The 25,824-nt window shown below is 37.0% G+C and overlaps 1 protein-coding gene and 1 pseudogene across 7 annotated transcripts; both read right to left on the bottom strand.

Moving 5' to 3' along the window:
* Window positions 1-1,206: 1,206 nt before the first annotated feature.
* On the bottom strand, window positions 1,207-3,305 carry LOC148743172 (D(1)-like dopamine receptor; annotated as a pseudogene).
* Window positions 3,306-4,970: 1,665 nt separating this feature from the next.
* On the bottom strand, window positions 4,971-25,205 carry LOC111320923 (histamine H2 receptor). Of its 7 annotated transcripts, none has more exons than XM_022923666.2 (3): window positions 25,111-25,205; window positions 21,869-21,907; window positions 4,971-7,228 (listed from the first exon to the last, which is right to left on the bottom strand). In XM_022923666.2, the coding sequence occupies exon 3, from the start codon at window positions 6,855-6,857 to the stop codon at window positions 5,889-5,891; it is 969 nt and encodes a 322-aa protein (XP_022779401.1). In that variant the 5' UTR covers window positions 6,858-7,228; window positions 21,869-21,907; window positions 25,111-25,205; the 3' UTR covers window positions 4,971-5,888. The 7 variants fall into 7 exon arrangements, with proteins under 7 accessions (XP_022779401.1, XP_022779398.1, XP_022779397.1 ...); XM_022923663.2 differs by lacking the exon at window positions 25,111-25,205 and adding an exon at window positions 24,661-24,764; XM_022923662.2 differs by lacking the exon at window positions 25,111-25,205 and adding an exon at window positions 22,029-22,632.
* Between the last annotated feature and the right edge of the window lie 619 nt (window positions 25,206-25,824).

Here is a 25,824-nt window from a genome sequence, read left to right as displayed (position 1 = left end):
TCTTTTTCGCTATTGTTGGAGAAAGGCAGTTGCTATGGTTACCCCTTTTAACATGTCCCTGTGAAAAGCAAAGGATAAAATATTCTTTTGGGACAGACTTGGTGTGAAGATAATCAAACTTGTTCACAAGTTTCCTTACAGAAAAATCCTGCAACAAGAATGAATTTTTAATTTCTCATCAAGGGCTCCTGGCTTAACATAATTTTTCAAAACCAGAGTTCTTTGAATAATTTGCTATTTAATAGTAATAGTAATAGCAATCAAAGTTTAATGTCTTTACGTGGGGCATGGTTACCCATATTGCCCGAGCCAGAGGTTCACGTATGAAACGCAAGACAACAACCCACCCATCCCACCCCTGGGGAGGATATCCATCACACAGTAATCTCGTGCGTGGGAAATTAACGTCTCCTACCCCTGCAGGAGACGGGACCTCCATTTATTCGTCCCTATCTGAGAAGACTAGAATATCTAAACCCTTTCTTGATGTTATAGAAAGGCAGCATATTCTTCTCAATTATTTTAAGACCTTGAGTGTTGGTCCGGCCGGGGCTCCACATCAGTCCAGCGCTCTATCCATTGAGCTAACCGGGAGGCGGTTATGAAGCATTACTCCGTATTTATCCGCTCTACGTGAGAGACATTTTCCAATTTTAGAAATGGAGAAAACAATTCTTTTTATTTATGCAAAGATTCTTTTGAAGGTCGGATTTATGAAAGTGCTTCAGCTTTTAGTGGAAAGCTTCCCCAATTTCAAGCCTTTCTGAACATCTAGAACAACAAATCGTTAGAAACAGTATTTATGGATGAATTAACAGCTTTTTTAACCGGTGGATGAGATAACAAGTGACAAATTGATCTTCGTGAGTAAAGCCATTAAAAATCAAAGGCTCCTTAGAGCAACCTCATGGTATGAATTTTTGGCGCCCTTGACGTAACCCGCGATCTGGCATTCTCAACTTTGGAAAGAGTTTTTGATCGTGGGCAACACGGGCTGGCACAATTATTGTGTTTGTAAGCGTTTTGATGGAGAAAAATTGTCTTAAATTGCGAATGTGTGAAGAATTAGTTAAGATACCGGCAGCTACAAGATAAAATCAACGAAGTTTCATGCTTACCAATTTGCAGTACACTTAATTAAGCTCACTTCATATTCGCGGTGTTTGGGTCTTCACGCACGAATCATTCAGGTTATCGTCTCTTTTAGGACTCAGGCACCCATTTCTCTGCATTCGAGTATTCTGTAGCATATTTCCTTTCCATTTTTGGCTCCACATAGGTATGTTTTGATCAAGTTTGGAATAAAAAAAACCATCACGCTTCAAGGGACAGGACGCCATTTTGAATCTGTCCAAGTAGGGTAGTTCGGCATATTCTCGCCTTTGTACCACCCCCCAAATATATGTACACCATGACTTGAAACAGGGAAATTTGTCGGGGAGGAGGAGAAAAAGTGTTTAATCCAGGTTTAATGCATAAATTAATGTCTAATGAAGTGAGTGAGTGATTTTTAATTGAATTTCGCCCCCAAACCCTAAACCTCATAGCTTGACTTGCGTCATACCATGAGGTAAAAAAAAAAAAAAAGATGAAAAACATCTGAATAAATCAGTAGGTTGAGGATGAACACTGAAGCACGCCCTTTACACTACTAGCAACTGTGTCGCCATAGTCCTCTAATTGGGAGCAACGATTTTGTAATGTTCGAACAGAGTCTAGTTGAACATGATCCTGGATCCAAAGTACGGCTCCCATTCCACAACACTTGTATTCAGTCCATGCAATCAAATTTCTTCATGTCTAAAATGTATCTGAGTAGACTAGCTCGTAGCCAATGGTCAACTCGATGGTAGTGCTGTATGTCGTTACCCCCGATGTAACTGACGTTGTCATTCCCTTCCTTGTCCCTTTTGTGGGAATTCTTTGCCTGTGACTTAGGGCTCAACTCGAGATTCAACGTCTACCGTAAGGTAAACTCTACAGACCTCTACATTGATAATATCGCAACTTTTACGCTGAGCGAAAAGGCAAAGACATTTTTTCAAAATTACCAGTGATCAGCAGCCTTATATTAACCGGCTAGAATTCAAAGGAGCATTTAAGTCAGTATTTATGTTGTAAAATGTTATTACATCTGGACGAGTTGTGTCGCATTTGAGGAGGATTTTTCTGTTCCTCTTCGGCGAAGAACACGTTTCCTTCCAAGTAATGTGACGAAGAATGCCTTCCTGAAGTCTTTATGCATGCAGGCGTATAAAATGGGATTTAAGACGGAGTTAGTGTAATGCATCCATTTTGCCATAATTATTGTTACTGCTGAGATGCATCCATTACAAAATCCATAAATCATATTTACAATAAAGGAAGGGCCCCAACAAACGACAAACGCGCCTATCACAACGGCTATCGTTTTCGCGGCACGCATCTCTGACGTTAAAAGAAATCTTTTCATGTTTACGTTCATCCTCAACGAGATTTGGCGCACTTGGAAGCGCACTGTCCTGAAGATGCAGGTATAAAATATACACATGACTGAAAGTGGTACGAAAAAACAGCTTATTACAACAGCAAGTTCGTATTTCGGGGAAGGGGGGGGGGGGGGGCGCACTTCTTATAGGATAATCTTGAGCGAGGACATCAGAAAAGAAAATAACCAAATTGTGATTATCATAGTTATTGCCTTCTGTGAAGTCATCGTGGTCTGATAATCAAATGGATAAGCGATACAAAAGCACCTTTCGATGTTTATTGCGGTCAAGTTTGTGATAGAAGCCACCCCGCAGAGAATATCAATAAAAGTCTAGATTTTAAGGATATTTTTTTTAGTTTTGCCCCGAACATCGGATGGGCGGCCCATATCGGCATGGGTGTTATTGCCACTAAGATATCAGCTACGGCTAAAGATACCACGAAGTAATTTGTGACTGTCCAAATCTTGGGGTTCTTTGTAAAGGCGAGGATAACAAGTACATTTCCAAACAAGGTCAAGAACATGATCATAAACAAGAAACTAAATGAAAGAATATTCAGTGGGCCGTTTCGCTCACCAGTCATTGAGTTATTCAATTCTAGTTCCAGCTTAGACACGTTTGTTCGATTCCTCGCTTGGCCTTCCTTCATTAACAATTCCACGAGGACTTGCTACCTTCTCCAGCTTTTAATAGTCGAAAAATGATCATAGATTGTACGCAATTCATCTCTTTTTCGGGGGAGCAGATCGAAAACGATGGCTTGTCTTTTTTCCGAAGATTCTTACGAACTCATGGTGTGGTTTACAAAGGAGTAGGTAGGAGAAATGGTAGAGATTACAAAACGACGGTCTTAAATATGGAAATTTGATTTTACAATGGCTACCATGAAACCAATAAATACCATGTGAAAGGAATTCTGTCAGAGAAATTACAGAAACGATTAACATGACGGATCTGATTGGACGCTGAAATAAGACGTTAAGTAATTTTCAATCACAACAATCTCTGTTCAGAGTGCGGTCTGGACAATGAAAAAAACATAAAATTTTGTTGATCCCCTCCTTGGGACAATGAACGAACGAGAGAAGATGCGTTGGTGATCGTGATTGTTTTTTGTAGTATCTGTTTGCAGATATGAAGGCCATCAACCCCTGATTTAATGCTGCCCATCAAAACGAAAGGTCACTGTAACAATTCGCGTTGTGTGACACTGTTAATGAATTTGCATTGCGCAACCCGGAGATTTTCCTGGCAAATAATCTTTCACTGCCGCATGATTTTGTGGCTCCTGCGAGTCGCACAAATTCAATCTAGTTTTAATTTGTGTGATTATCATTGAGATATCACGGATCAGAGATACTTGAAAGTTGGAAGGAGCACACTGGAAGGTACGTTTCGCCGACACCTGTTCCCAGATGTTTTGTGGTGCTCGAGTCTCACAGGCAACACAATTGTTGGCTGAACCGCATCCAGGAAGCCTGTCTTGTTTAGCCCCAATGAAAAATGAATAAAAAAAGAGTCTTGCGTTGCTAGGTTGTAGTTTGTAGATATCAGTTACAGAGATCAATTCATTATCATAAGAAAAAGAATTTTTGCTAAAGGCTGTTAAGAACAATTTCTTTTTTCAATTGTTCCACTTTACCCGAAGTATAGCGAGGATTGTCCAATCTTCTCGAGGAATGATTATCTGAATGCCGAAAAGACTGCAGCAATACAAATTTAGCAAATTGCAAAATCGACCTCGTTCTGTCAGTTAGAAACGTTTCATTTTTTTCCCTTTGGAGGAGTCTTTTGTTTTTGTATCTGTTATCTTTAACTGAAGCGAGCTAGGGGAGCGTGTACGCTAATCGATGATCTAGAACAAAAATCAAGCCTCCCTGTTATCATGATACTCGAGTTAAATTATCGTTTGCCAGCGAACGATTTTTAGAAATAAAATATTATGTCTTTTAAGAGACGTCGTTACCCATCAAGCTGACAATATCTTGTAACGAAACGATCTCTTTGCGTCGCGCTATTACAACCAATTTTGATGCCGCACAGTTATGAACGGGTAGGATTAGTTGCGTGTTGACCGCTGACTATTGCGCGCGGTATTTTGTTGACAAAGAAACGAAATGGCGCTGAAGTCCATTAGTTATGAACACTTGAATGCAGCGGTTTTACGAATGTTTGGACGTTTCAAAGCAATGAACTGTCTCAAGCGTAGTACATTCATGGATCGCAGACAAAGCAGTTCTCTGGAAAATAATCGAGTATTTGCGGGGTGAGCTGTTTTTATTCACTCGTAACTAAGTTTTATGTAATGAAGCAGGTTCTCTCATATGTTCGGCTTTTCCTGGTGTTTGAGAATCACAGTCCTTTAAATTCTCCTCTGCCAGGAGTAGAATTATTATAATAGGATTGATCAAATTAGATAAATGTCCAGGAAGAGAAAAGGTGGCTATATTCCTTGCTTTTTCCCAAAAGAGTGATTTAATTTAACATGCGAGACAACAGTGGAAGAAAAACAAATGAAATTTATGAGCAAAGGTGAGTTGACAGATTTAAAAGGAGGAGATACATTTGAATTTTTATGTCGTAGTTGTGTGGAAGCTGATTCACTGTCTTAGATTCACGTTAGCTAAGTAAGGTGAGATAAGTCTGGTCCAAAAAAAATTTTTTCTCCGAACGGGAAGCGGTTATATCAAAGAAATTATTGCTTTTATCATAATAACCTAGCAGTATATCGATTTTCAGAAGTTTACACCGACTGAGAGGATGCCATTGAACTGATACAGTTATGTCTTAGCTTTGCAGCGACTGTGGCAAAACAGTGGTATAGGTAGAAAACTGGGCTGATTATTCACACGAGGCCAAACCCAAACCGTGGTTTTAGGTAAACACTGGGCCTCTGAATTCACTATAATAGGATTGATCAAATTAGATAAATGTCCTTCCACTATTAGCTTTCGGTTCTCTTAACATTGGTCACAAATATAAAGGTTCAGAGAAAGGTTCGGCCCACTTGAAGATGGCTTAGAATACGGTTTTGTCAAACAACGGCTAAACTTTGTTTCAATAACCGGTCCGTGAAGTTTAGAAATGGAGGTATCTTATGTATATACTCAATACACAAGCACTCAAATTAGCCTGATCAGCAACTAATGGTCTAATTCAACTAATGTAGGCCATAGGCTTACACTTACAGCAGAAACCGTATCATCTGTCCCATGTTGGAACCTTGTTGTAAGCACATGAAATGTTTTAAAGAGTTTTTCATTAGTGCACCCGACAAATTCAGCTCACTTAAGAGCATTCTTTAGCGTGTTTCCTTCTACCAAAAATAAACGAAATGTGTATAAGTGGCCTAGGTTTCTACGGTACTCCTGATAATATTTGGCAAGGTATCAAGCTTGCGGATGCAGGAGTTACAAATCAAATGTGATTTCCTAGGGTAAGTTCAGTCTGATCTGTGGTTGTTTCGGTTCTTCCTCTTGGTCTGCAACATCGTTTTCGTCCAAAAAGTATAATACAGAATGCCTTTCTGAATTCCTTGTTCATACACGCGTACACAATGGGGTTAAACACAGAGTTTGAGTAGTGCATCCATTTGGCTACCACCACGGATTGTTCTGTTACACAACTTTCACAAAATCCATAAACGATGTTTACAATGAAGAAAGGTCCCCAACTGATGACAAAAGCGCCCATTACGACGGCTAGCGTTTTTGCGGCGCGCATCTCCGACGCCAGAAGAAAGTTTTTGACGTTGCCGTTTATCATGAGCGCTATTTGACGCGCTTGAAAGCGCGCGGTCTTGAAAATAAATCTGTAGGATATACACATAATTAAAAGTGGCACAAAAAAGCAGCTGATAACTACCATTAGTTCGTATTTTGGTGGAGGCCACAGCCATAGGATAATCTTAAGAGAGGACATAACGATAGAAAATATCCAGATGACAATGATGGTAGTTATAGCCTTCGTTGACGTCATCGTGGTGTGATAATTAAGAGGATAAGTGATACAGAAGTACCTTTCGATGCTAATTGCGGTCAAGTTTATTATGGAAGCCACCCCGCAGAGAATATCCATAAATGTCCATACTTTTAGGAAAACCTCTTCGAGCTGCACCCCGGACATGAGATAAGCAGCCCATATCGGCATGGATACGAGGGCAACCAAGATATCAGCCACGGCTAAAGATACAACGAAGTAGTTAGTTACTGTGCGAATCTTAGTGTTCCTCTTGAAGGCGAGAATAACAAGTGCATTTCCGAATAAGGTCAGAGTCATAATAAGAAGCAAGCAGCTGAATGAAAGAATATTTAGAGGATCGTAGATGCCGCCAGTCACTGAATCATTCAGTTTTGCTCCTGGCTTGGTGCTGTTTGTATGATTCATGGCTTGCAATCTTCGTGCGGCTGTTAGCGATGCTACTGACGCTTGTAAATTGCTAAGTCTCTGCTTGCGGGTTTTCTAATTGAAAATCTCCGCTTATCCCCCACGGTTGACAGGAAATGGAGTATTATCTATTTCGATGGCAATATTGGACTAAAAGTGCTTTCCAGTTGACAGGGCAGTTGTTTGACGGGTACGTAACAAACGAAAAGATCTCACACCACGTCAGAAAGGATATGGAAGACTTTTGGTTCTCAACTACAGTTCCTCGGCGCAACAAAGAGCGTTCTTCCACAGTTTTCTTTTTGGGCTAAATATGCACTTTTTTTAAAATTTTTTCGACTTGATATCCTCAATACAGTCGGAAGTACTACCTGTGTAAATGAGAAAATCTGGATTAATAATATGAAATGACATCGGACCATTAAGCGTTATGTTAAATATATTTTGACGGCATTTAATTTCGAATCAGATAAAAGCTAAAGAGAAATGAGCTAATTTCCTTTCTAAAGCATTGAACAGGTCGGTCCACTAAGCAGAAGAAGCCATAAATTATCCAATTTTTGACGAATAACTTTAATCGTTTTGGCAACCCTAGCTCAATCAAGGCTGTAATGTCGCTGTTTATCTTAAAAGAAAGAAGATAAATGTTTACCACGGGACATGGTCATCTTCAAATGGTGGATACAAAACCATCTCCTTGCTTTTAACTCCCATTAGTCGAGGTTCATTTCGTAACTACCCATATTAATACAGGTGGAGATTTGAGAGGATTTAGTGAACAATGCAAATCGACCGCCAACTAATAACACTTAACGTGAAATGAGTTCGACGTTTACCGCCTCAGATACACTAGAGTTCATTAAGTGTATTGAGATTAAGATGCACTGCGAAAATGTGTCATATTTTAGAAATTTGTGGTCCTTTTGAATCTTTATCTTAACGAAAATTGAATTCGAAGATGTTTTTTGTTACAAATCGTGCAAAATGTACGCTTTCGTGCGATTTGAGTCCAGTTTGCGCCGCTAAGAATTAAAGTTATTTAAGTGCCTTTAAGAGCTTACGTTATTGTGAGTGTTATAAATTAGCACAAACGAAAATGCTTTCTTTTGACGGTTTTATTGCTGCAAATAATTAGATTCGTCGAGACCAGAGTGTGTCTGTATTTATGTATATGAAGTACATATACATAAATTTTACTTTATAATATTGTCAGTTAAAGTTAAATGTTTGGACCATCTTGCGGGGGTTACAAGGCTTTTATTTCATAGTAGTTTTTGTCGTGAAAATATTATAGAAGCCGCTGGAATTTTGGTCATTGTATGCAAATGTATTCTTTTATAGCAATGTTGAACTGTTCATTTTGAAAAATAGTTTTCTCGGTTCTTTTTCAAGGGGCTTCAGCATTAAATTTACATTTCTATGATGGCGTTGCCCCGAGGAAGAAAGGGATTTTCTGGAACAAAATGCGTTAGGAATAAAGAATAAGTTAAATGTCCGATTGCTCTTAGGTGCTTTATATACTTGCATTATCGGGTGCTGTAATTTAGTGGATTTCAGTGCTTTGGATGAATCATGAACAGCTTGAGTCTGGAAAAGTCAGTATTAAATGTGGTTTAACTCTCGCCGCAAGCGAAACTCATCTGTACATTATCTTTGTTCGAGTGAGGCTCATTCGCCCTTTAAAACATATAGACAGCCCGTTGCCTCCGATAGGGTGAAATGCACGTGGTAGCATTAAATGCACTCCTAGCATTAAAATAAGCTACAATCAACCTTTCATGCCACCCTTAGACTCTTTCTTAAGGGTTTTTGCTTGTGAACTGAAATATAAGCTTGCACATTAATGCGTTTCTCATCTTACTGCCCGATTCTAAAGCACATGGTCGAACTAGGGGTATTCCCACAGGGTAAGTAAACTGCCCAGTTTTGCTAGGCATAGTTAAAACAGTTGCCGTAAAAAAGGTGAAGAAACTTACACCATGGTTGTTGTACAATTTTTGAATTTCACGGAATCACGGCAAAAGTTTTGTTTTGCCAAGGGTACTTTGCTCTTTGCCAACATCACATTGTTAAAGTTTTTGTTCCTGTCGTTTTCTACTGTCGAAAAATGTATGTTAACAACACCACAGAGCATCAAATTTTATAAATTTTAGTCGTACTATTAACATCGCATCAAAGAGCCTGTTTTTGTTTCTATTCATTCGACTAAGTTTCTGAAGTATTAATGAATTAAAAAGACGTTCACTGAATGTACTTACCAATGTTCTGCGCAATCCTATTTTGAGCCGAGCCCTTCTGTTAGCTTACGTATTAGTTTGTTGTTAGACATGGTTTTATATTTTGGACTGAGCCAGCGCACCAGGAACATGTCGTGTATCTAACCAAATATTCCTCTTTTTCATAATCCAGACATTTAGCTATCGATCCCCAGAAATGCCTTTGTAATCTGCCTTAAGTATCTTGTAAACATGTTTGCAGCTTCAGTAAAATTGTCAGGGTTTCACGGAAAGCCGGTTGCCGGTGGTCAAGCGGCGCTTGTGAAAACCTCTCAATTTATTGCAAAACACATAAACCGTTTTATTTTTAAGCAAATTATATGATAAGAGAACTCACTGTGATAAATGTGATTGTCAACGAGCATAACTTATAATTTGAACTGGACTGAGTTCACATCCTTAGGGAGGTTAGATTTTTCCTATTGATACCATCCTCGTGACCAATACTATTATCAACGCGTTCTATTCAGTGACAGCTGGAAGAAACCACAGAGTGGGCAAAAGTTATCATCTATCCCCTACAATTACCAATTGCCTTTTGCCAAAACATAAAGCTATAAAATAAAGTGATAGTCCTAACGAAGGTGGAAATCGAAAAACAAAGTTACAAAGCCATTCATTATGGGTTTCAACAACATAAGCGGTTGCCGATCGAGGCTTAGATCGCTTGCGACGACGAGGCGAAACCCAAACACGAAGCCTGCTCGCAAGGTAAACAGACGGCGGTTGACCGCTTTTTATCGAAACCCCTGTTTCATGACAAAGTTTTATCTCCAGTCTGTTATACTATAAACTAAAGCTAGATCGAGGGGTAACCGACTGAGTTGTAAAATTGGTGTTTCTGTGTTGATTGTCTGTCTGTCGTTTTAAGAGTTAATGATACTAGCTTGAGGGGAAAAAAACGCTATTCTATATTCTCACTGACTAAAAGCCCACGTTACTTGATATTAGAAACACGCTGATCTGTGAATCAATAACTCTTTGGGGCACTTGTCTCTTTCTTCAGACAAAACATTTTATACTCCAAGGAATATTATACCGCCCATGCAAGAAAAAATACGTCTTTTTGTGTTAATACAAATTTTGAGTGGTGCCTCCCCATCAATACTACTTTGAGGCGACCGCTGTTAGTTTCTGGTCTTAGCAACTTTTTTTAAACGAAGAAATTTCTTACGGCGACGTCGTTTGAACATTGTTTCACATATTCTGCGAAAGTTAGCGATAAAGAGATGCTGCAGGTGGCACAGCCGTTAGCTGAGCTTTAAGAAAGTGCTCTCATTTGCAAATTATGGGTCAACCATAGCCATTTACTTGGTAAACGTTCTTGCAAAATTGAGAAAGCTGAGAGGAATTTCTCTTCACCTTGAGAGCCTGGCTGGAAAATATTTTGTTTTACCGAAAATTGAGCAACGGTTGACAATATATAAAAACTACACGTACACTTAAAACGCAACCAGACTAGCTTACCCTTAGCAGCTGAAACAGCCAGTTGTACACAATATTGTGTGAAGCGGACTGATCAGAATCTTCTACTTTGTACTTGAAGCTGGATGTCTCAGTGAGATCTGGAGGCAAAGTTTTCATCTCGCAAGTTTTGAAGGATAAATTCAATGAGATTTGATTAAAACAAAATTTTCCTTTTCAAGTAGCCTTCACAGTGGTACATTTTATCTACTGCTGCCAAATTAGTCTTGTTTTAAAAAAAATTATTGTCTTTCATTTAGTCTGAAGGTACAGGTATGATCTTCGTGAGCTCATTGTCATTTATATATTCTGTATTACAACCTCCAAACAATCGATGTGCATATTTTGTCAGTTTTTCCTTGTTCAGTGTGCTGCTTCCTCGCATCTCAAAGAAAAATATAATTTACATTTTTTGTTACACACCGAGGATAAAATAATAAAATTGTGAAAAAAAAAATGCTTCGGCAGAAACTGAATAGGTTAGTAATAAGCTACAAGTCTCCCCTTATAGGAATTATCCCTGTACTAACAAGAAAATAAATGCAACGCTTTTTAGAACGACTTACCTATTTCTCTCTTTTCCTTTGCCTTCTCTTTCTTTTCAAAAGTGGAATGTATGGTTAAATGTCACAAGACTCTAAATCCCGTAATTCTAAGGTCCTCTTTCCTCTTTCCGAAAAGGTTTATGCTATATAAATTTGCACTCAGTTGCATTTATTTCAGATTCGCAGATACTAACCAGGGGGATTTTGCTTCTTACAAATGAAACATTTGCATTTTTTCAGGGATCTCACATAACAGCATACATTAAGTTAATTTTTTTTTTAAAGATGGAAAATAACATTACCTTTCGCCTTGCTTCTATGCGACCAGGCTGTGAGGTACGCAAGAATTGGATGGGATTTAGGAAGGAAGTGCATAGAAAAAGAAAAATCCGATTATTCATGTTCTGTCCTGTCGCTTAATTTTCTCATTTGTCAGACGTTTTTTTTTTTCTGCACGTTAACTTTTGCGAAACTGTTTTTCACAGTGGCATACGACAGCCGGCCTCCTCTGAATTTGACAGAGGTGCCAAGGTTCCGGCCACTAAAATTAGGCCGTTTTTAACATCGTATTTTCTGGCTCCATCTTTGTCACCTGCGTCTAAAGAGGGAAAGGAATACTTTGCTATTTTTAACTATTAATTACTACCTTCCTTGGTTTGTTTATGCGAAGAAGAATTTTAGCTATCATTGCTACCGATTCCCATTCTCCTGATGTTTTTATAAATAAAGTAAATATATGCTGTTATTTAAACATGACCGAATCTAGCTTTTAAAGGTACAGTCAGCATGCTAGTGAGTTTGAATTCTGCTTGAATCAAATACTGCATTTTTATCCAGGAAAGATGATTGTTTTTTTTTTTTTTTTTTTCAATTTTGACATCATTTACAATCGTGTTAAGGGAAGCTTTCTTTCTTTTCAGACAGCGTCCGAACTTTGTAAATTCTAGTTTATGAACGAAGAGAATTGAGTCGGCCGTCGTAGCCTTGTCGGTAATTATTTGCTCTGTCTCGATAAAGATCAAAAAAGAAGCACAATACATCTGGTCGCATGTTAATTTTCATAAGCACTTTGCTCTTGAACTCTTTTTAATTTATTGCTATATTACTCTTTTTAATTTATTGCTATCTTGCCGAGAGTTATTGCTGACCAGATTCCGTGTTTTGCTGTACATGGATCGTTATGCTGTAGAGTATGTGTTATCTAGACTAAAAATATATTCAGATGCACTAACTTGACTGACCGACCTAACTGTTTAAGGTTTCAGCGACTCAATTTGAACTTAGTTTGATCAATGTTAGCTGAATCAACAATGTTGTCTTAATAAATGGTGAATTAATCATTCCTTATCACAAATCTATGTATCTTTGACACTTTTACCACCTGTTTCCATCCTGAGCTGTTTTTGAATATTCTATGTAAACAGACTGCCGTGTATCCAAATATTCAGGTAACTGTTTTCATCATTCTTTTTTTCCTTTTAAAGAATGGAATCTCATAACCAAAGCATTTTGCAGTTTTTTTGAAAGAACCTATTTGGTTCTAGCTGTGTGCAGTTTTCTGTTGGTCAGTTAAACGAAGTTGTAAATATGTCCGCCAGCTCTAGTAGTTATGATAGTTTTTAAAAATAGTGATTAAGGAAACTGAACATTATCGTCTGCTCTGAACGGTTCCAAGGAATTTTTTCTTTTTTGGGTGGAGCTTTTATCTGTGTAAATGCACAAAAATCAGTGTAGAAAAGAGAAGTACTTTTTAGTCTCTTTTTTTCTTGTAGCGCTGTAACGCAAACATGTTAAATCTAGGCTGACTTGATCATCCTGCATTTCCAGAGGAGATGGAACAGGAATTTGTTGATTTTCCTCTAGATAAGACCTCCTCATGGTCGTGTTTTTATTTCGATTAGCCCGAATTCCTAGTTTCCTAATCAACATTTGAACAGGAAATTGAGAAATAAACCCTAAGCAGCGTAAAAAAGAGCAAAGAAACCCCTACATTGTCCACTATAACACGCCTTAGATTAGGATTAAAATGAATTTAGAATAGAAGATTAACTAATAAATTCCCATTGTGAATGGGGATTTCCCCGTTAATTTTCTCAGATTCAAGTTGTCGGTCAAACTTGCCAGCCCTGTGTATGTTTTGTTGCCATGCATCAAAACTAATGAAAAACTCGACCACAATGACGCCAACATAATTTGACGGTGGCTCTTTAAATGAAAGCCCAAGGACTTCCGAAACCTTAGTCAAAACTATTTCCATTCACTTGCTCCATTGATGATTCGTTAAAGATCCATTGATGGTTCGTTAAAGATCCATTTTCTCTTTATGAGCGCGTCATTAATATATTAGACGACCTATTTGTTGTGGGCAGAAGCACCAAACAGAGGCTTCAAATTTACGCTTATGAGGAATAGTTCCAGAAACATGATGTATCAATGGAAAGCCGGCAACCTTTCCGCTAATTCTCACAATTGTATAAAATTTGATCAGAATCACATTCAGTTTCCATATGAGCTGTTCGCCAATTTCTGCAGTTAACTATTTTAGAAGGGCTGATTAAGATTCTCTCATCCAATATCAGATATTTTGAATAACGTAGTTTGCCTCGTTATTAAAAAAAAACGGGACATTTCCTTTCCTTTCAATTTCAGCTGAATTATTCGCTGGTTCATTGTGAATTTCGCCTTTTCATGGTTCTTTAGAAGGTGGTGCAAAACAAGTGAGGTTTCCCCCAATAATGTTTTTGTTTTACATATTCGACCATGTGAATCAGTAACCACCGTTTTTTCACTTTGTTAACAGCATTCGAGCCTTAACTAGCGCTTTTTCTCACATTTTTAAAGCCACAGTCTTTTCTGCCATAACTTCAGGCCGTAATCAAACGCTGTCACAAAATCACATTTGGAATATTTGCATTAATTGCTTTTCTCGAGGCGTAATATTATTAAATTGCAATGCGTTTATACTCTTTTACAAATAAAGAATATTGCATGGCAGCTACCTCATCCTTTCTGTGAAAAATTATTCACTAAAAAATTTATACCACAGAATTTTCATGGTTTTAGTCATCCTTCTGTTGAGGAAGATTTGCCGATTTTGATAATTTCGAATTTCGCTGAAGCAAAGGCAAAAATTCGTCGAAATGTATTTTATAATTCCTGGCCAGAGAGTCTGCTTCTTAAGAATGAAAAGGACGTATTTCAAATTTAAAAAGAAGAAAAACGCTTGCTTTACCAATAGTTAAGACAATCAGTTTATAAGAGATCATGCTCTGTAACACTACTAAGTTGTCAAGCGATTCCTTTTTCAATACAAAGGTGAGAAAAACTTTTGGCCGTGCTTCTCTTGTAATTAAAGTAGAGAATTTCATTAAGTCGGAAGGGAAACACCTTTTTTTAAAAAGATTTTTGTCAATCGAAAGGCGTGTAACATAGTATTGACAGAAAAAACTTGGACTAAACTCAAGAGGACACTTTCGCTTACCTCGATCGAGGATACTTCTTTTTACTCGCCGGGTGATTGCAACACTCTTGATGGCGATTTTGCAAGTCGATACAGATCGAGAAAAACTGCTATGCAACTGACCAGGCTAAATGAATTTTATGATCGCACTACATCGATCCAATATTACACGAACAAGAGAAAAGGACAGGTGCTGACAACTTAAATACTACAAATAATTTGTGCAGTATTCATTGTTTATGAATCGATTATTCTTGGAAGACATCAAAGCGTCGAGCACAAAAGGGGATTTACATCAGTCAATTTCTAAGCGTTGATTTGCGGACCTTGAGTAGTGGTTCACGAAGTGCAAGCTTTTCAGCCATAATTGCTTAATGGACGAAATAAAAGTTTTTAAGTCCTGGAGGTATAATTGGTGTTCAGTTTCTGCGCTTTTGTCTTTTCCTTTGGCGCCCTTTCCGCCCAAAATTTTAGCGTTATAAAAGATAATTAATTCCTTGGCCTGAAAACCCATTTTCATCGGAAAACATTTTGACAAGCACGTTACCCATTTTGAAAAGATTCTGGGTAATGTGAGTGTTTGCTACTATTGTAGATTTATTTTGTAAACGGCTTTTTCTAAGAAATATTTTAAAACTGATAACCGAAGTCCGGATAAATTGTTTCCTGAACATTCGGCATTTTTAGAAAAAAAAAATCGTTTCTTCCTCAGAGCCAGACAAAAGCCTACTCAGAAAGATACTCTGGTTAATTTTGCTGGAAAGATTACCTTCCTGAAGAACTGTGTCTAAAGAATCTTTTCTGAAGGATCATTTAAGGAGATTTTATAAGGAAAAATGCTCTTCACGATGAGTCTGGCTAAAACGCTATAGCCATTTTTTTGTATCTTTCCATTGACTGAAGGGCGCTGGTTTTTTTGTGCTAAAATACAAATAATTTCCCTTCCTTTCAAACCTTGTACATATACAATTAATTGTAAATTGGATGTTTGTATCAACATGGCCTGAAGGTCACTAAGTTCAAAAAGAATTAGTACCGTCCATGATTTACTGATGGGATAAACTCATAAGAGATGGCCTTCACTATTGACTTTGAACACATTGTTTGAACGTGAACTGAATTTCAGTTGGCAATAATCGGTTTACTACTAGTTAGCATCATAAAAGTTAACAGAAGTGTGCAAGTGTGCATGCTTGAAGGACTTCGACAAATAACCATTTCAGGTGGCATTTAATCTTGCAACGTAATAGTATTTGTCCTTAATTGAAAACTGAGTTCTTGACTTTAGTTTGCATGAAGATTGAACCATTTCCTACTATTCCATCTATTTCTGTCTTTATATTTTAATGATATCAGGTTTGAGACCTAAGCGGCTGCTCGGAGTTTGAGCAATTATGATGTAGCTCAGTCTGGTGATTAACTTCCGATCAATTTTAATAGGTTTATCGTGGAAATAATCGTTAGAATGACATATGCTGATTGGAATCTGATTTAAGGGATTCTTGGTTGTGCTTTGAGAGTACAAATTATACTTGATGGAAAATGCTTCTGATCAAAGGAACTCTACGACCCTTTTTCGTAATGTCCGACTCAGTATATGCTCTCCATCATAGATTGCATGCAGCAATACTTGATGATTTTGAATGTTTTCCCGACATTAATTTGGTACAACTTGTACACTTATGTACTTTACGTGCGTTGCGTTCTGAATGATATTTTATACATCCTTAGTTCGATACAAATAAAATGTTTGAATAACAAATTTGTGGTACGTTAGAACGGTAGACTTTAATTGGACGCAAAGTTTTGAGTGTATATTGATAGAAAAATCCCAAGCAGTTTTTGAGTGGCATGCGTTACCCAAAGATTGCTTAATTTAAGGAGACTGGATAACAAACGCGTGAGGTATCAACTAGTTTCAGGAAATTTTGTGGAGTAAAAAATAAAATGTGAAAATGGATCCGGAGTGTAAGCGCTACAGGATTACAGGATTTCGGCAGAAGGTTTGCTGATTTCTCTTAAAAGGAACCTAAGAACAGTGTTACCTAGGTAGAAATCAGCTTGGCAAGAATATTTTTTAACCTTATGAAGCAGATTAAGCACAGAACACACCATGCTCAAGTTTCAAATACTCTGAGCTTTTTCCTGATATATCATTTCTTTTGTAATTACCTTTTTGGGGTAGTTAACATACATCACCAATATTGTTGCTTCCCTGATATACCGTCATCTGGTGGCTAGACGGAATTTTTAAATCATCTGATTAAAAAACTCTGGTTCTCTTTCCAGACTGCTTTGCAACCTCAGCCCGAAAGCCATAAGTGGATGCATCTAAGTACCTTGCAGAATACCTTGTTCCGAATAGGTCATGTTCTATAAACATGGTCACAAATGAATGTTGGGTGCTAGTTGACGCCTATTCCACTCCTTATATTATTGTGCTGATCGTTTTGAATTCAAAAGCTACGTCAGACTAAAAAAAAAGCCTCAATAATTATTTTGTTTATGAAATATATGCATTGAATAGCTGAAGGCTTTTTCATAAGAGGGAAGAATTAAAAAGAAAACGCTTTTGTGCAAATTATAAAATAAAGAATCAACTGGTTCAAAATGTATTTTGTCGAATAAAAGTTGAGCTTTCCATTGTTTTCGGTTGAATTTAACCCGTTTAATTTGAAAAATTAAAAATTTATCTTCTAAATTGTTCTTCGGCTGTTTAGTAAATTTAATTAAAGCTTTGCACGATTCGACATTTTTGATGTGAGAAATTTTGAATGAAGTTTTTGTTGAGTGACGCCTAGAGCTACGTGGTCATATTATTCAGGGATTTTCCAATCGTTTGGTGACGTAATTTAATCTATTCTTTTAGCGATCCTGGTTTGTGGGATTCACGCGTCAAACGCAACGAAGGAAAATTGAATATTCTTTTCTTCGCACGAAAGAACTGAACCTTGTTTTCACAAATGAAATTTTCAACCTTTCCTTTGCGACTTGTATCCTCCATGAAGTTAAAACGTTTGTATTGCACTGATGAACTTGATGGACTTTGCTATGTTACGTTTTAGTCCATGTTCGTGCGAAAGATATATTATGGAATTAATATCAATTGAACAAAGGACCGAGAACTATGAACGTGACAAGCATAGTAAATTTACTCAGAAAAGTTGCGCCGTTGGGGCTTTAGACGCCAATTCAATTTTAAATGGGAACCTTAAATATTTTGGTGTCGTGCTAATATAGAGAGCTTTAGATAGCTTTAATGCAATCTGTATCTCGTTTGAGTTACTAGAACGATCTGAGGGCCGAAAAGTATGCCAAGCAGTCAACATCCTGATCTGATAGCAAATTTTTTTTGTCCGGAGTACAATTAAAATGTCTCAATTCATTTATATGCAAAGATAGAAATTGATCAGAGGAAAACGCCCTTTTTTCGGTAGAAAACACAACCTTTAAAATAATCTCTGAAAGTGTCATTTCATGCTAAAGTAAAAAAAAGAAAGCAGTTTTGAAGACAAAGTAAGGCAAATAGGGAAAAGAAAGTCGACTTATATTTGGAAATTTCCGGGAAGATAGAGACTTCTTTTATGGTGATTTTGTTCTTAGCAACAGTCTTGACTCCTGAAATGAGGAATTTGTTTTCACATAATCCGATAAAGGTTAATGATGTTATGGTGCGAGGGAGTGTCGTTGGGAACCTAAAATGTCTAAATTTAGTTGTCTATCTTAACTTCGTGAGTAGAAATAGAGAGTGCATTTTACAAACAAAGTGCTCCGTGAGACAAATGCTAGTAGACAAAAAAACTAAAAGGAAGTGGACTCTTCGAGGGAATTGCATCAGGGGATAATACCTTCCTTGATTCCAATAAACATGGTCTTTAAAAATTTAGAGTCTGGTTCTTACAATCCAGTAAAGTTAGATAGTTTTTGTGGTGCCTATATCATATCAATTTGTTGTTTTTTTTTTTGTCAATAATTAACAGGTAATAATTTCAATTTCCACGGAAAATGCAAAAACTATCAAGTCGATGGAAGTCTGAAATAGTGAATTTAACCAGTTAAGTGAGAAAAATCTGAAGTTTCCTTTTATTTCGAATATTTTTGCTAAAAGAGGATGATTGAATTGATATGCATGGATTTTATCTCAACCCGAAAGAAAATTCTTATTATTTAACGATACCATTTGGTAATTCATACAATGTGTTTCCATCGGGACGACCTCTAGTTTAGTACTAGCATTAATTTTTGATTATCTAAATGCACTTAAGCTCATAATACCTGGGGCTATTTATCGTCATGATTATAGAATTACTTTAAGGGAGTCTAAATCTACAAAGTGATAAAAACTACAATAGTATTGCATCGCTCTCGAGCGCACGCAAGCTACTTTTAGCGATGTGTGGCTGCCCGAAAACACAATTGTTGATAAAACACACGCCCTTACACATGATATGTCATATTCGCAACCGCCGTTTTTCAATATTCGTGTTTATTTTAGGAATTTTCCGATTTTTACCATAAGAAGACCACTTTAGAAAAAATTCAGAATTGAATATCGATATTCTTAGGAATTTTTATCTTTTTCAAACGATCTATTTTTTTTTTTATCTTCGTGATAGTTAAGGTATCAAAGAAGCTACCTAAAGCTATAATTAATTAATTCAAAATATGACCAAGCATATAGGGACAAAACTCTTAATAAAGTAGATCAAAGTTACATTTCGAATTTAATTCAATTCTAATTCTAATTCTAATTAAAGTCCAAAATGTGGCGTATGACATTCCTTTCACGATAACAAAATCTTAATTAAATTTGCCCGAGGAAAAGTTCTTAAAATGTAGGCGCCATAGAAAAACCAGAAATGAAGATTTTTGATGACGCTGATAACCTTCTTGGAGGAGTGAGGCGTGCTAACTCGTACCAGAATCTTCTTCAAGTTTGAACTTCTATAAATGTATAAGCCCCTATTGTGTACTCTTCCATGCCAATCCAACTGTATGAAAACCAACATTTTTTAGACAGATTTCCAATAGCTTTTCTATGGTTGTATGTTCATTTGCGAAGTTCTTATAATCTACTGACGTAGGGAACTACGGAAAAAAAAAGCCGACCAACTTTTGAAAACTCAAACTACCCGGCCACTCGCCCATAACTGACAAATGAAACAATCGGCCTACTCAGCAAAAAGGCCGGAAGACACCACTGGCCAATGTTCTTGGTCTTTCCTCTTTGTCAATCGATTAACTGAACAAGACGAGACTGAACAATTCATTTGTTAACAAATTTATCATCATTTGTTTTACGAGGCATTAGAGAGTTTGAGAAACGACGGTGACGCCTTGGACAACGTTGGTTGAAAAATGAACTTGTATATTACCTTGGTATCTCGTCAGTGGTACTCTATAATTATTTAGTTTGTTTCTCACTGTCAAAGCTATCTCGAAACTGAATGTGGAACAAATTTTTGTGTTAGAAATAGAATTTTAAAAAATTAGCCGTCGTCGTTCACGTTCTCCAGACAACGCAAAGTTTAGTCATTTCACGTTGTTGTTTTGCAGAGGACGCATCGAAATTTACAAAGATAAATAACGCACGTGCACAACCATTGTTCTGTTTTTATTTCGTTTTTCTTTTTACTAGTGAATTCCTTAATGTTCACTAAGAAGATGTTTGTTTGAAGATGTTTGTTTGAAGATGTTTGTTTTCTTCGCACATTCCAACTGAATTTATTTTGAGAAAGGAACTGAAACCAGAAATTGATTGTGTGCCATTCAGATGCTATGTTGCAGCTTCCCTGCAGTCGCTTAACATAACTATACGAGAATCATTTGCTCATTGTCTTCAATCTCTGTGGGAAAAATGGCCAAAGTAGATAACAGCACCAAACCTCGATATTTTCCATGTCTTAGGAAATAAAATTTTCTGAACGTGCCAAAAGTGAATCCATCAAAAATAAAAAAGCATTCGGAAGTATGATGAAAATGAGGGTTGATGTGAACGAAAAAATGGCTACCACCACTAGTTTGGATGTGGAGCGACACAGCGAATTCTTCATAAGCATAACAAGGTGACTCCAGATTAATCAATTCAATAGCTTTTACGCATGCGTTCCCACCAAAGTTGAGAAAAAATATTACTTTCTAGTTACTACTGTTACGACTGTTTTTATTTTAATTGTGGTACTGTATTAGAAAGTAAAGCCGCTAAGAACATGCCAGCGTACATAGCGGTCGTAACGAGGGCAGCATGATTGATTTTTGTTTTTAGCGTTTTGCATTACGTTGATTGAAGATAATCTTTTGAACAACTACTTAAGTAGAGCAAGGAAGGTTAAAACTAAGTGATATACACCGACACAACTCGGTCCTTCTCGCACCAGATCCAAACATTTTTGCTTTGTGTAAGATATAAATGGATTGAGCGGAAAACATAATCCTTACCTATCGAGATTTTCTCTGACGAAGAAATTGGACGTTGTTTTAAATGAATAGATGTAATCAAAGGGAATTTACTTGGACACCTCCATTCCTTACTGATATTCTCTGTACCCCTGCGGTTATCGGCGTAAAAGGAGGGTTTGTCATAAAAAATGTAATAATACTAAAAAAAAGGAGAAAGAGCCAAAAAAAAAAAAAGGGAATACACCAGTAAAGAACATCTTCAGGCATCATTCAGTAATTTTCCTAGTGGTTTAAAAAAGCGCTGGGAAATGTTATGCTTCTTTTAAGTCAGTACAGCTCTGGCAATTAGAGAAAAGACCCAGAGATTTAGAGAACTTAGACCGTATTTGATCGGATTTATTGCTATTTGCATTGCTCGCTGAACAAGCCCTCCCGCAAAGAATGCTCCTATTCATTTCTCATAAACTCTATATAAGCAAACACAACTTGCTTCAAACAACCGCTATATAAAACAAATTTCCTTACAAAGTACGGCTTTCATTTGGCGAACTCTCTGTGGCGCGAGAAAACATCACGTATACTAAATGAGAAGATTAGAATCGACACAGAACTAAATTTATTATAATTAAATTCGGCTAAAACTTCTATTTCCTATTGCCTGAAGCCGGTAGACATTTGATGATTTACTTAAATTCTCAGTGGTATTTTGCATTAAGGCGACTGAAAGGAAATTTCCGCTCAGACTTAAATCTCAAAGTAAATCTACGTGGTTCAACCACGAAATTTACTGTTGATGGCGACGAATCGCTTCTTAAATTGTAATGATACCCAAGAAATAATTGGGAGAGAAAAACTGAGGTTACTTACGGTTTCCAGAGCGGAAATCTCGGTTGCTGTGTTCTTTAGCTGTTGAAGATAAAAAGTGAAATCGGAGATCTCTAAAAACAAGAATCAAACGTGATTCAACAGAAGGGAGTCTATAGCCTCTCTTACATATCGCGTTTCGTATGTATCTAAAACATCTCACCGTCTCTTGAGAGACGAAAAGGCGTTCGGTTTCCTTTCTGCAAATCTAAGCTCAATTAGTAGCTACGAGGCATTAGACCGACTTCGATATACCTTTTCCATCTGATATCAGGTGTGGATGACATTTAAATTGAAAAGTGTCCATTGTTGGGTTATTTCCTTTTTGAACCAAATGGAGATTACCATGGAGTTTTTTTTTTTTTTTTTTTTGCGCGTTGAACCCTTTTTGCTTTTAACTAAAATGAAGACAGGACTCCGTCTTTTCGCTACGTGCCTTTTAAATGCCGATTTAATTTCTTAGCTCGGTGCTCCTGTCAGATTCGATCGGTTTTTCCTTTAGATGAAGACGAGGCGATCAGTGGAGAAATATTACAATGTTGTCTCAATCTATTTCTCATAATAACTGGATAAATTTTTAAACGCCTCGGTGGCATTGAAATTGAGTCTTTTATTATATTCTTGTCGTGTGGTTGTTTCCTTAAGCTAAGAAAATATGCGCAGCGGAGAAAACAAAGACCGCCGTCATTGAAATTCGTAGAGGTTTTGATAAGGAATAACAGATGACATTTGTTTATGAATGTTTGTTTTGAATCTATTACAGGCCAAACCGTGAGTTTATATTTAAACGGCCCGCATCGATTGGAAAACTGGTAGAATCATTGCTTGGACGGAAAAGAGTCGTTGCCAAGATTACCTTTTGATTCCTAGGTTTTTAAAAACACAGCTGAATCAAAGTTACAGGGAAAAGATTTGAAAGCTAATACCGCAGTTGGTACTTGAAGATTATTTGCAATGCTGTTCGAAAGTCATTTTGATGGACTACCGGCGAATACATCGGGTAGTTTTACTTGCAGTTAACAACCTGATACAATGGTTTTCGGCATTTTCCGGAGGCAGTTTTGATTCCGTGCGAAAAATGAATGTTTCTGTCCAAGTTCTAAAGTAATTATTGTGAAGTCTATTGTTATTATGTGTATGTAAAAACACATTCTACAAGACAAGCTATTTGTTGCTACGAAATAAACCACTCCAACTTCACTTTATAAATGTTTCAGCATCAATGAGTTATTATGAAGTGTGACTTATCCACAACTTAGGTTTCACACGAAAAACACACACGAAATGTAATAACAACTCCGCGGGAGTGATTTCAAAGGTAATGCTGGATTGTACAGTATTTTCTTGTATGGTGAGTTAGTGTTAAAAGAGGATTATGACAAAGCTTATGCAAATTCTCGGTGTGAATGAGACTTTTTAAAGTCACAAAAGTAATATCATCTTTTCGTACAACTAGCACAGGCTATAACTGTTTCCAAGTGGTGGAGATATTAAGTAAAATTTAATGAGTCCTTCACCGAAGGGTTCAAGTTCGGTGATTTATGCTGTAATGATTTTCAAAATGGTAATTATGATCAAATAGTAGCGTATGGAAATCTGCTCAAAGGAAAAATCATGTTCCATTTTGAAGAGATTTACGCGGATTTTGGAACAAAACGATTTTGTTACTTTTTAGACCGACCGATATAGGTCCATGTTAAGCTGAAAAGTTTGGTAGAAACTTTCTTCCAAACTTCAATTTGTTGAATCAGTATCGATACATGTACCTGAAGGACTCTTTTTTGAAACTTTTGTCTATCTTTAACCTAATTATCGTATCTGGGATATCATTTGTTAGGAGAGCAGCTCGAATCAGTTCAAAAGCAATCAAGTTAAGATAACATATATTGTTTTTAACGTTAGGTGAACTAACCCAACGTTTATTTACCATTTTTAATTGACTTCTTAGTTGAGCTAAGCATATCAATTTCAAGGGCCTAAGTGGTTTTGGTTATTTTGTATTGACAGCTTAGTTCCGTTTCTTGCTGGCGTGCATCATTCTTGTTCAGTGGATGATCGATCGCCATTGATCTTCGACTGCTTTTGCAAACTGAATAAGTTCATTCAATCTCTAGGGATTATACACTCCTTAATCATTCATGATAGTTTCTTTGTCAACAAAATTCGGAAAAGGTCGACAGTTCCTGAGGAATTGTTCTTCTCATTGCTGCGCAGTAAACATCTACATCATTCTTCTAATTTTCTTTTTAAATTACCACGGGTAAAAGGATACGTATAAATATTACAAACGGGCTCGTTGACATATCATTTTCTTTTCGAATTCCCCTGTCTGATCTAATTATCGTCTTGTTTACATAAATATCCCAGATAGGGACTTCTCTCGCTTTTTCCTCGACGTTCGACGTTCCTTTTTCTTTTACTTGAAGTACTTCCCGTATTAAAATGGCTCTAAGCACGAGCGCCGAGTCCTGTTGCTGACTTCATTTCGGGAAAGACTTAGAGGGAACCGAAAGCAATCGCTTGGCAAATAAATTAAAGTTGAACCATTTGTGATACACCTTTCAACCATTTCAGTTCCTTAATACAAGCCTTTTGAGGTGAACTAGTCTCCTTATGAATCATTTGAGTTTAACTTGAAGTTAATATCATTGAAAAATTCGCGCTTTTTACATTCCAGGAACGTTAGCTTCACATCAAAGCGCATTTTCAAAACAACTGTAAATATCCTATCAAAACAAATTTCTCCCAAAGTCCTTCTTATCAATAACGAAAATGAACTTAATTTGCTTTCCCACCTTATTATTCAACCTTCTCTCGAGGACCAGGCTATCTTAAAGATTCATACGTCGGACTTATTGCAAACAGCCCATATACGTGCCTCAGAATAAATCACTTTGAGTCAAAAGTGACAGAAATCACGATTTTTTTAGCTCGTTTTATTACAAAGGTCAGATGTGGAGAACACCGTCAAACCCATTAAATTGAATGAGAGAAACTTCCGTTTCTGCGTTGTCATATTCACTAATTTGGGACGTTATATTCAAGGCATAGTCGTTACAAAAAAGTTGTTGAAACGTATTTGATCTGCTTCACCCAGGTAAGCATGCTCATGACCGTTTTGGGATAAATTTAGGGATCTAATTAAGAAGCTGGGATAGACATGACGACCTTTAGGGCAGCTTGCCCATGAAATGCTTTCATCACGTTTCGTTTGGCTTATTAAGCATAACTATGTCTGAACTTACTGTTTTCGATCTTGCACCCTTGTGAGTATGTTTTTCAAGTCCACTCTCTCTTGACCTGTTTTCATAAAAAGTTTCGTCGTTAATGGTGGCACTCCATTGAAAGATTGGTTTTCAAAGCCTTAATTGAAAGAAATCAATTGAACGACTCATTCTCCCTGTCAATAAATATTTGTTTTGTTAAATTAAACTTTCTAAACAAGTTTGGAGGACGTGTAAGAAAGATATTATAAGTGTGCGTTTAAGCGAAAATTTCCCGCCCCATAACGAGATGATTTCTATGAAATCCATGTCATTTTTGAGTTAAGCAGGATGTATAAAGACGTTCGGTAGCTGCCCTAATTGCCCCTCTTGCTTCGAAGGTACGGGCCCTCTATTAAGCAATTAGGCTCTATTGTAATCGTAATTTTATGCAAGCAAATTAACGTTTTCATAAATGTAGTTAAATGGAAGAATTCTCATTACCTTAGAGCTCGTTTGAAAAAATCAGGGATTCTTGTTTGTAATGAACGCGTAGTGTTCGATCAATTTCTGTCGCTTCCAAATTACCTTTAAAAGAATAATGGTTTCGCTTTCTCTGACGAGACCTCCAAGGTTATTTAATTATCTCACACCTCATTAATATTCGTACTTTGCAAACATGTCAGTAGCTGAGTTGTATAAACAGTTCTCCAGACCATTACTGTTATTTACGTTTTGTGAGTTATGATGAAAGAT

Source organism: Stylophora pistillata, chromosome 1 (assembly GCF_964205215.1).
Source record: "Stylophora pistillata chromosome 1, jaStyPist1.2, whole genome shotgun sequence".
NCBI classification, from domain to species: domain Eukaryota; kingdom Metazoa; phylum Cnidaria; class Anthozoa; order Scleractinia; family Pocilloporidae; genus Stylophora; species Stylophora pistillata.
Note: the sequence above shows the minus strand (reverse complement) of the source record. Positions and strands in the feature narration are given on the sequence as shown.

What these genes read in the sequence shown, in the direction of transcription:
- LOC111320923 (XM_022923666.2), bottom strand. Translation starts at nt 6,857, where the DNA reads ATGAATCATACAAACAGCACCAAGCCAGGAGCAAAACTGAATGATTCA.